We start from the raw sequence: 10,363 nt of genomic DNA on the forward strand, positions 1-10,363 counted from the left end.
TAATTTGATGGCTAGAAATTAGTATCGATCAAGGGTAAATGCATTAAAAATAAACCCTGTTTTTTGTTAAAGGTACGACATAAATCAAACTTGGTAGATAAAACAAGTGCATGCTATGACTTTGCTTTCTGTGGTAAGGCCACCTGCACAACATAAAAGGGAGGGCAGAACATTTTATATTGGATTCCAGCATTACTAGCAAGAGATAAGGGATTTTTCCAGATCAAGAAAAGTGACAGTCCCTGCTTTTGGCAACATCCACCCTGAACAAACTGCTTTTTGTTACAGTGATGGTAAGTTTGAGGTACTATCGAGTTCTCTAGAACAGCTGATATTCTCGAAGTTTCCAAAACAACCCTAGATTCTGGAGTCTTGAACATGCACTATTTTGACCAGTCCTACAGCTTACCTAAAGGCTTTGCCTGTCTTTGATAACAATAATAACTTAAGAACAAGGCTGCATAAGCCTTAGTGAACATATAATAGCATCTATCTTAGTAATTTCTTGCAGCATGTTCTTAAATGAAGCAGAAAAGTTCATGGTAGGATGGAGGGGTCATGAATTGAGAAAGTTAAGTACAATAAAGATAATTGTTTAAGAAAAAAAGTAGGAGGGTGGGGTTTTTTAGATCAAGAGCTCTTCCAGATTCTTCCAGCCAAAACACAGACTTGACCCTGATGATAGATTTCCTGTTCCAAACAGTAAAGCCTCAGAACAGCTTGAAGAGATGAAAATCAAAAGATGTGTTAACCCTGTAAACTGTTGCTACTATACTGAACTTGCTAAATTCTGTACCAAGTACTTTGAAAACCAGGAGAGGGAGCTAGTCCATAACCAAACAGCCTTTGTATACTTCTAAGTGAGAACCACTAGAGTTTAGATGAAGCAGGAAAACTTCACACAGGACAAATAAGCAGAATTAATTTGTCATATTAAGTGGCTATGCTGCACAGCCAGAATAATCTGCAATACTGCTGGCTGTGCAGAAAGAGAATACAAGTTACCCAAGGAGATCTTAAACTCAACTTTCATCAACTACTGTACAATAAGCTCAAAAGCAGATTTTACTAAGAACTACCACAGTAGCACAGCATAAAAGGTAGAAGAAAAACCTGAGCCTCTTCCCTTTGAGTATATATCGTTAAATTCAGATTCCAAAGCCTGAACTTCGGGAATTTTAGTGCTTGATGGAGAATCCAAAACAAGGCCTGGTTTAAAAAAATTTATTGTTACAAAAATTAAAAACAAGTACTATTTACAAGCATTTTAAATACCAGCTCTAACGCTCAACTTCTAATAATGGCTTGTTTAAAACTTGTTTAAAATGCAAGACAAAGTCTTAAAATTTTAAGTTTGCCATGTCCAAAAGGGGTTTTTTTGAGTTATTTTTTAAGAACTATCATTATAGGGATGTTGGGGAAAAATAAAAGGTACTATAGATGAGCTCATTTTTTAAAAAGTCAGAATCCCATGTTTTTCCATCCTCTAACTATCTTTCAGATGTTTATAATGAAGAAAAATGGGAGCTGTTTGGTCTGTTAAGCATATAGTAAAACTAGGGGCTGGAGAAAGGGAAGGAGAAGAGGGACAAATATTTACCCATCTGCTGAACTACTTGTGTTGCAAAGAGAAGAAAAAAATTGGCGTGTTAAGCTGAAGAAGACTGAAGTCAGAGTATTGGTCCAATCCCTGTAAAAGGTCCTCAAGCAAAGGTGAACTTATAGGCTCTCTTAATCTGTTTCCAGAACAGTTTATTAATACCCATAAGAACTAAGCTGAGGCTCAGTACGGGTCAAACCTGCACCATACAGAATTAGAAACTATAGGAAGCTGATCAAATCAGTTCCAGTAATATCCCTTCCCATTGTTGTTAAAGTAAATCTCTGAATATTATTAGCTGCAAGGATCATTTTTAATGTCATCCATTCCCAAACCTCTGCAGTGATCAAAGGGAGCAATTTCCACAGACTACATAAAGATAAAATAAGCAAAACATGAGGTGAAGCAGTCACCCTCACAACATGCAGAAGTTTTTAAATGAGCTTTATAAAGCACAAATTCCAAATTTGTGTGCACGTCTGTGTCCGTTTTCACTGGATTTCCAGACCCTTAGCTCTACCGAATATTCTACCGTTAAGTCTTCCTTGCAGATTCTGTACAGTATAAAGAGGAAAAAAAAACAGAGGTATACACAGTAGGTTCTGTCTTTTACCCTTGGTATTAAAAAGATGGCAAACCACAAATGCTGGCATTAGGAATTCAGTCAACTCTCTTCTTCAGGGTTTCAAATGAAGATGCAGCTCTTCAGCAAAACTGCAGGCCTTCTGCAGGCTGTGTATTGTAGATGCCTTTTGTTTGAGACACTTAGGGAAAATGGTTGAGGACAGCAGCTGCCAAAACAGTTGGTAACCGTGTTCTGCTGAGGGGCACCACGGATCACGGCTGCATGTTGTTGATAATAGCCAAAATGCTCATTTTCTCTTGGGCCGAGTCCACATCTTCATTTTGTTTCTGAGCCACTCCGGTGCCGAGGCCATACAGCCGCCCGCAATACTTTGCATCATCAATTGTATCCTCAAAAAACAACTGCAGATTTAAAAAAAAAGGAAGAAACAAGGATTGTTTAATTGTGCCTCTAAATCAGCCGCCACCTATATTAATTAAACAGCTCATCTGAAGTCAGCCACCTCTAAAAGGCAGTATGGGAATTAAAATAAGCACATGAAAGAGGAGTAAACAGAAGTAGTCTGTGCCAGTATCAACAATGCCTATTATCGATAGTTTGAAGTGTGATGGCCACAAGGCTCAATAAACACCAAAACTCCTCACCACAAAATACATTGTGCATGTTAACATTTATGGAAAGGACCTGGAAAAAGAAGAACCATAAGGAAGAATACTGCAGTACCTCCTTCATTCTGAAGAATGCCATTCCGGTGAGAAGAGAGTCCGATCCTGCCTGGTGTTGTCGTCCAATTCGCTGCAAATCCAGCTGATCAGCCACTTCTTGAAGGCCGCCCTGCAATCAGAACAGAGCCCGTTTTACTTGGGAAGATCCATCTCTCACCAAAATTGCCATGCTTCTCCAAAACGTGAGGGCAAATGCTGGCTACAATAAATCAATACAGATTCTAGCAGTACACACACAAAACAGCTGTAGATACTCTTCAAGACCACAGAAACACTCTTGTCACATTTCAGTACTTCGCGTTCCTGCTGCACATACTCGAGACAACTGTGAGTGCACAGGCTGTGATTCAGCAGATAAATTACTTCCAACTCTCTGAGTGTCCACCAGTTAATCAAGTCATGTAATAGTTCATGTAAGAAGAAATATGCCACCTTGCACAGGGAAGATAGCATGCTGAATTATAATCAGCCTTTGAAATTACTGATACCCAAATCAGAAGGTTATGGGTATGTCCCCTATATAATATACGTATTGATAAGTCTAAAACTGGGGAGGCATGATCTGTTAGATACAAACTTAGTCACAGGTGCCTCTGTGTGACCACTGGCTTTTATACACGTTCCAGTTTTAAGACTTGATAGATGTAGCAGTTCTGTCACTTGGCTTACTGTACATTTACAGTTTTGATCCCATCCATCACTTGCTGAGGAGATAGAAGTACCTTGAGGTTTTTGCAGCTCTTCATTAAGTACTTTACATCATAGATAGATGGGAAGAAAAGGTTCAAGATATGGAAAAATTCATGTTCCTCTTCCGGTAACCTGGAATCTGTCAACAATTTCACCATGTAGCCAAAGTCGTAACCACTGAAAACAAAAACATACAGAAAGTAGATAAGCAGGCAACACTTAGACTAGGTCAGTACCAATATCTTGTTTTTCACAGGAGTTTTACATGCTGTACCTTTCCAACCTTAACATTTTCTGACATTTATAAAACTCCCCTGGACCAGAGCCAGAATTCATCCTGAACATCCATGTCAATGTAGGACTTTTGAATGCTCCCGGGGTGCCACCACTAACCCCTGCAGAACACCTAAGCCACTGGGAAGAACACACTTTTCTTCTCAACATTGCAAGTTTCTGTAGCTATGGGCAATACGGTAAAGCAGGAAAACGTGTAAATGTCTGTTTCCACCACCTCCTCCTCCCTCAAGTCCTTTCACTCATGATGATATCAAGGACCAGAGGCTTTGTAATCAAGTTGCTTGAAAAGCTGTAAGATAGACAGCTTAACTGCACAGATTTCTTCCTCTGCATAAACACAAGACAGAAGTTGAGAACAGCACCAACATTGCAAGGAAGAGAAACAAAATCCTTACTTTACAATGCACACAAGTTACTAAGTGAAGAAATCACATTTCAACTTCCTAACTTCTTCCACAGAGGAAAACAGTAATAGCAAAAGGATGTGCCAGACAAGAGCAGCAGTATTTCAATCAAAAAGAGATTTCTCCCTTGACAGCATCGGTGACCATCTCGGACCTACCTGTGGAAGGACAGCCACTTCACGCTGTCACTAAGGACGACCCCAGATGTCATGAGCAACTCAGCAAAATGCAGAGTATCGATCCCTTCTTCTTCATGCTTCTGGAACTGCAGCCCAGAGCTGGCGAGGAGGTCTATGGAGTCCTGAGAGTACATGTCCTCCCTGAAGGAGAAAAGCAGATTTGCAATAAATGTACTAACAAGTCAGGCTCATATTAGGAAAATTCCTCCCATACTGTATTTCAAAAACTGGAGTGACCAGTAGGCTATCTCTGGGTGCCACATTTGTGTCTCTAGAAAATTCACGTTAAATCAGTTTTAATACCACTACTGCGGCTTCCTACAGCAGTAACAAGCTATTCTGTGGTCATAACTAATTAATAATCTGTTGGTAGTGCAGATTCCAAAGATGCCACCGCCACAGAACCAAATGATGTTTTTCAAAATGTTGTTTCCACAAGGCGAACGGAAGCAACCCAGATGAGAGCACGGAGAAAAGGGGAGTTTCTCCCAAATATGAAGGTGTGAAACTCTGAAGTACATTTTCTGTCTCTAGACAGATTCCTGTCTCCATTTTTCTTTTTCACTTCACAGCACATACCACCTTATCACTGTCTCCTGTTTCATCTCTGGGAGTAAACAAAATTGCACAATACTTGACTAAGGAAAGAGAAGAGGGATGAGTGATGATGCACTCGGTGCAGCACTGAGCAGGAATACGACTTCTGTACCAGGTTGTTTCATTGCGGGGGAGGACATGACAAACCACAGAGCAAAATTCACAACAAATACAGTAACCGAATCCGATGTAGTGATCACACTGTGAAAACCACTTTACTGTGACTTCAATACTTTTAAGAGGCTCACAGATTTGTGGAAATACTTCAACTTTTGGCTTCAAGTATGATCTGTATGATCTGCATACACTGGCTATGAATTTTTGTAATGTGATCGTTCCATGAAAATACTGATTGATTTCCTACAGATGTATGGTTTTGCCAGATAAACCCTCTTTCTATTTCCAGGGAGCTCTAGTGGTAATTATGCTGAGTCGGTCTTCACAATTACAGGGGAAGGGATAATTACATTTGTTTTGACTATAACCCAGGACGTTGCAGTACAGAGGAGACAAGAACAACTGCCACACTCCATTTAACAAGATTCATTCTCCCGAGCAGCTGTAACGATTACACCGGTGGGTTTTTTTCTTTAGATCTCAGTTTATATTTTAGCATGGATCTGTAAAGAGATGTTTTCCTTTTTGCTAAAAACAGCACAGCCATCTATTTTTAGCAGAAAGAAATGAATTTTATATATACGTAAAAATAAATAATATTTTTAGATATATATTAAAAGGTATAAATTTAGACTATAGCATTATTCTAGCAAAAAGTCTAATGCACATACAATTATTGGGGATAGACTATTTATCACAGGAAATTGTATTAAGGACAAGATTTTAGCAGGATTTGGATGTCCAGAAATATTGCAAACCTATGTCATGCCAAAATCAGTTCCCAAATAACCTGTATTAATTAATACTCTGAATTTTTATTGCTTAGAACCACCCCTGATGATGAACATCCAGACACCTCCATGAGCCCAAGGAAAGCATCACTGCAGTGGAATTGAGCAGCCGATTATTCCCCAGCTCAAGAGACTCACGTAAGGTTGAATTTAAAGTTGAACTGCCAGGTGTTGATGCCAGAGGGATATTCTCCTTTTTCATTTGTGAAAGTCAAGCCCAGCTGGATAATTTTCAGAAGGTCAACATTACACCGAAGGAGCTGATACTGATAGTCTATGGAGCTGCGGAATTCACCAATCGGTCTTACAACAACTCCAGGAAACTCCGTGTCCTAGGAGAGAATGGAAAACCTCATTTCAGCACTTACTCTATTAGGAGTCATTATTATTACTCTGCTAGGAGTCTATTCAGTTCTTTACTTGAAGGTCTCAGCACTGCATTCTGTGAATTCTTCTGTAAAAATCACTTATTTTTTCTCCTTTTCCATGTTCATACAGATTTTAAACTGCCACAAGCCAGATGCTAAAAAAACCCTACACAATTTCTTAAGTCTTTAATTCATTCATTTCCTACCATTATCCTTTCTTGCATTTTTATTCTAAAAAAAAAATACAAAGCCATCCAATATGCACTACTAGATCATCTTTCTCTCGCAAAGCACTCTCATTTTCCCTAAATCTACTAAAACGGCCCTTCTAAATACAAGTTAAATTTAGCACTCTGTCCATCTTCATTCGATAGTCCAGACAGCACTAACCTTCACTGATTTTGAGGAACAAGCCAATACCTAAATTAACAAAAACTCACGCCAATCAAAACAGATCTTAACAGCAGAACAAACACCTATTAGACAAAAAACATTTTGCCTGGCCAGTGATTGTGTGCTCTCTCCGCTAGAGCCTGAACTTCTAGACTATTTCTACTCTCAAATGAGGTCACAAAACTTCCTACTGACTAGAGCATATGCAAAAACACATGAAAAATCCAGTGCTGTGTATCTTACAAAATTGCTCCCTTGCCCAAGAGGTTTTATGTCGACCCTTACAGCACAATCACTAAAGCGGGTCAGAAGCACACTCGCAATGAGATCAAACAGAAGCAAGAAAGCTCATTTCCTGTTGACATACGGTAACAAAAACATCAAATTTACTTACACAACTGTGTTCTAGGCTGAAATACTACACGCTCTGCAGGGGCGTGTGTTTTTATGCCATGCTTTTACTGCAGACTTTTCATATCTTGAAGTTCCAAAGCTAAATTGGCGTAACTTGCAGTATCATAACTAAACCCAGTTATTTATGTAACTAACTGGCTCCTGCCAAGCAGATACAAACTTTTAAGAACAGGAAGAGATTCCTCCCATCTGGGGGAGATTCTGGTTTATTTAAACAGAGCGTTCTGGACATACTGTTGTACCTACAGCCAGAATAATTTTCTTCCAGAAGAATCACCATCTGATCCCGTTAAAAAGGAGGCAGCCCAGAGCAGTTGTCACTTGCAGGTCTTTTGTCCTACACCAACGTGGCATCTTCCACAACCAAACGGAGAAAGACATTCAAAGGACAAATACACTGGTGGAAAACTAAAGATTTAAGCCCAGTTGTACCTCTGACCTCTTTCATTTTTCTGTTGCACAAACTAATACGTTATGAATAGGTAAATATGAAATTAATTCGGGTTTTTAAGGTGGTCTGTCTTCTCTAGCTTTCATTCAATCCACATTCAACATTATACTTGTATTAAATTCTGGAAGGCGTCTACTGAATAGTTTTCTAATTTTTCACCATTTAACTTCTAGCTCAGTTTGACTGGGTACAGAGAGGAATAATTTCTTACTCAAAAATCCACTTATTCCCCTACCCCAAAGAAATCCCTTGACTAAGGCAACTAAGTCAAGTAGAAAATATCTACCATCGCGATGTAGCTGTAACTTAGAACAATCTCTCGAATCTTCCTCATCTCTTCTTCCAGATTGTTGGCCCACACTTCACAGATCACCTGGCTGTTCTCCGCAAGCGCTGCTGGCATCTTGCCCGGATTGGGGTAAAGGCGGCTGGTGTCGAATTCAGATGACAGCGTAGAACTGCAAGCTGTGCGATCTTACCAGTGTGCTGCATCAAACAGGTAAATAAATAATGCTTTATGTGAAGAAAGATCTAAATGTAAGAATGAGTGCTCTGGCGGAGTCAGTCACACTTCCATTTTCAGCTTCAAACAGCCCATCTGAAGTTTACACTAAGTTTTTTCTTGTTTTTATCACTTCCTGGAAACACACTGAACGAGAAGGAAATCTATTCAGGTTACAAGAGCACAATTCTTTACAAAAAGAGCCATTCTCCCTGTCTTTCTCTTACCATAAACTCTGAAACTCTGGGCGCAGGATGTACAAGCGGGGACTCCTCACATCTAATTCTGTTCAGCTACTGCGCCAGTTTTTACACACAACACCGGCACGTTTTACAGACGGTGTTTACACACAGGAGCTGCCCTGCTCTAACTCAGGAAGGCGCCTCAGCCGGTACCACCGGATAAACCGCCGCTCATCGACCATTTCCCGCAACGACGCGGGCAAAACCACCCCGATTCCCACACGCGGGGCTCGGGCTCTCCAAGGCACGGCCGGGCCCGCTGGGACCGAACCGCCGTCACCCGTCCCGCCCTCAGCCCAACGGCAACGGCCCCGCGGGCTCCAGACCCCTCGCGCTGGGCCGGGGCCGCCCGGAGGTGGCTCAGCCCGGCGGGGGAGCGGGAGGGGACACGGACACACAGACACACAGACACACGGCCCCCCGCCGCCCCTCACCGGGGGGCTCCGGGGCCGCCCCGCCCGCACCTGCTCGCGCACCGCCAGGCCCCGTCGCTCGCGCCGGGCCCGCCCGGCCGCTCTAGCCCTCGCTCCCCCCCGCCACTCGTCTGCTCCGGCGCTCCCCATCAGCCTTCCCCGCCCCCGCGCTACCTGCCCGGAAGCCGGGGCCGGGCCGCTCCGCTCCGCGCAGGCGCGATGCGGCCTCCTGGAAGGGCGGGACTTCCGGGTTCGGCTGCTTGGCTCTCGCGAGACAGTGTGGGCCAAGGCCGCAGGAGCGCGCGGGGAGTTGGGGGGGGGGGGCGGCACCGGGGGGGGCACGTTGCGGCGCGCGAATGCCTCGCGGCCGCGCGCGCTCCCGCGTAGGGGCGGGGAAAGGGAGGGGGCGGGGTGGGCGGAACGTCACGCGGGGTCCTGCCCACAGTGCGCCTGCGCAGAGCCCTTCGCCGTGTGATGAGTCGCCTCTCGTTATCCCCCCCCTTTTCCCCCTCCGCGGCTAATGGACTCGCCCGGTCTCCCTGCTCTGGAAGCGGCGGGCGAGTCCAAAATCCGCGGGGGGGGGGGGGGGGGGAGTTAGGGGCATCGCCGCCGTAGGCGCCCACCGAGCTCTGCCGCTTCCTGCAGGAGTTGGGTTCAAGTGTCTGCTACGCCTGCAAACTTTCGGGCTGGCTTCTGTTCTAGAAATGCTCTTTAAATTACATTAGCAATAGAAATGTGTATCTGGTAAAGCAGCGTAGTGTAACTTCCTCTGCCAGCAGCTGCCAACATTGCTCTGCTGGCAGCGGATACTGAACTAATTTGGAGGCTTGTTTACTAATAATTAAGCTTAGATAGTATTTCCTTTCCTTTTAGGCTGCCAGCCTTCTGGACAGGGCTGCACCTGTTACAAAACCCTGCGGTCCAGGTACTGCTGCAGGGCTGTTACCCGCCCACCATTTGGGCAACTTTCTTTTCACTGAATCTCACCTATTTGCCTACCGTTTTAATAAAAGAATCTGGACAAACATATCTCGTGATCTGTTACACTTCAGACATAGTCTAGTGCCTCAGGTTTAACGCTCGTACCTCAGCAGAAACACAACTTCCTGGAAAGAGATTGATCTGCGTGCTGCTCTCTATCAAGTGAACTTGATACCGGCAGCATCTTACGACATCCCTTTATTGAATGTTATTTTGATTCAAAGTTTATCTCCATAGATGATAGTTACCATTTTGCCTTCTCAGCTCTGCAGTCTTGCACGTTGTGTAAATTATGTACTATGCAATATGCTAGACTGGCAGAAAGTAATCACCTTTCTACCCGTGGTCACCCGAGTTCGGGATTTTGTGCAAGAAAACACACGTTGTTAGTAGGTAAATATAGCAGGTTAGATTACAGCACTCTGTAATATAAGGTCAGGGGTTTTTTCCCGGTGAACAGTTCAGAGTAAAATACATGTATAATTTATCTTCTTTATACACCCAGCACTTGAAGGTATTGTGAGTCCAGGGGAAAAGGGAAGATTAATCTTCTCAGGACACCCAAAATTTGTGTGCCTTGCTATTCTAATAAAAACGTATTGCAGGAAATAAT

General features: G+C 43.1%; 1 protein-coding gene across 5 annotated transcripts; it reads right to left on the reverse strand.

The window, feature by feature from the left end:
* Positions 1-1,209: 1,209 nt before the first annotated feature.
* On the reverse strand, positions 1,210-9,079 carry CNOT8 (CCR4-NOT transcription complex subunit 8). 5 transcript variants are annotated; one of them, XM_065029710.1, is made up of 7 exons: positions 8,944-9,079; positions 7,899-8,098; positions 6,125-6,318; positions 4,461-4,622; positions 3,634-3,778; positions 2,910-3,020; positions 1,210-2,587 (listed from the first exon to the last, which is right to left on the reverse strand). In XM_065029710.1, exons 2-7 carry the CDS (start codon positions 8,013-8,015, stop codon positions 2,438-2,440), a joined length of 879 nt encoding a protein of 292 aa, XP_064885782.1. In that variant the 5' UTR covers positions 8,016-8,098; positions 8,944-9,079; the 3' UTR covers positions 1,210-2,437. The 5 variants fall into 5 exon arrangements, with proteins under 5 accessions (XP_064885782.1, XP_064885781.1, XP_064885783.1 ...); XM_065029709.1 differs by having other exon boundaries at positions 8,821-8,959; XM_065029711.1 differs by lacking the exon at positions 8,944-9,079 and adding an exon at positions 8,791-8,838.
* Between the last annotated feature and the right edge of the window lie 1,284 nt (positions 9,080-10,363).

Source organism: Columba livia, chromosome 14, assembly GCF_036013475.1.
Source record: "Columba livia isolate bColLiv1 breed racing homer chromosome 14, bColLiv1.pat.W.v2, whole genome shotgun sequence".
NCBI lineage: Eukaryota > Metazoa > Chordata > Aves > Columbiformes > Columbidae > Columba > Columba livia.

Excerpts from the sequence above, each read along its gene's own strand:
- CNOT8 (XM_065029710.1), bottom strand. The coding sequence starts at position 8,015 with ATGCCAGCAGCGCTTGCGGAGAACAGCCAGGTGATCTGTGAAGTGTGG. Across the intron at positions 4,623-6,124 it reads AACTTTAAATTCAACCTTAC|GGAGGACATGTACTCTCAGG; the intron begins GTGAGTCTCTTG and ends TTTCTCCTTCAG. Across the intron at positions 2,588-2,909 it reads CATTCTTCAGAATGAAGGAG|TTGTTTTTTGAGGATACAAT; the intron begins GTACTGCAGTAT and ends TTAAATCTGCAG.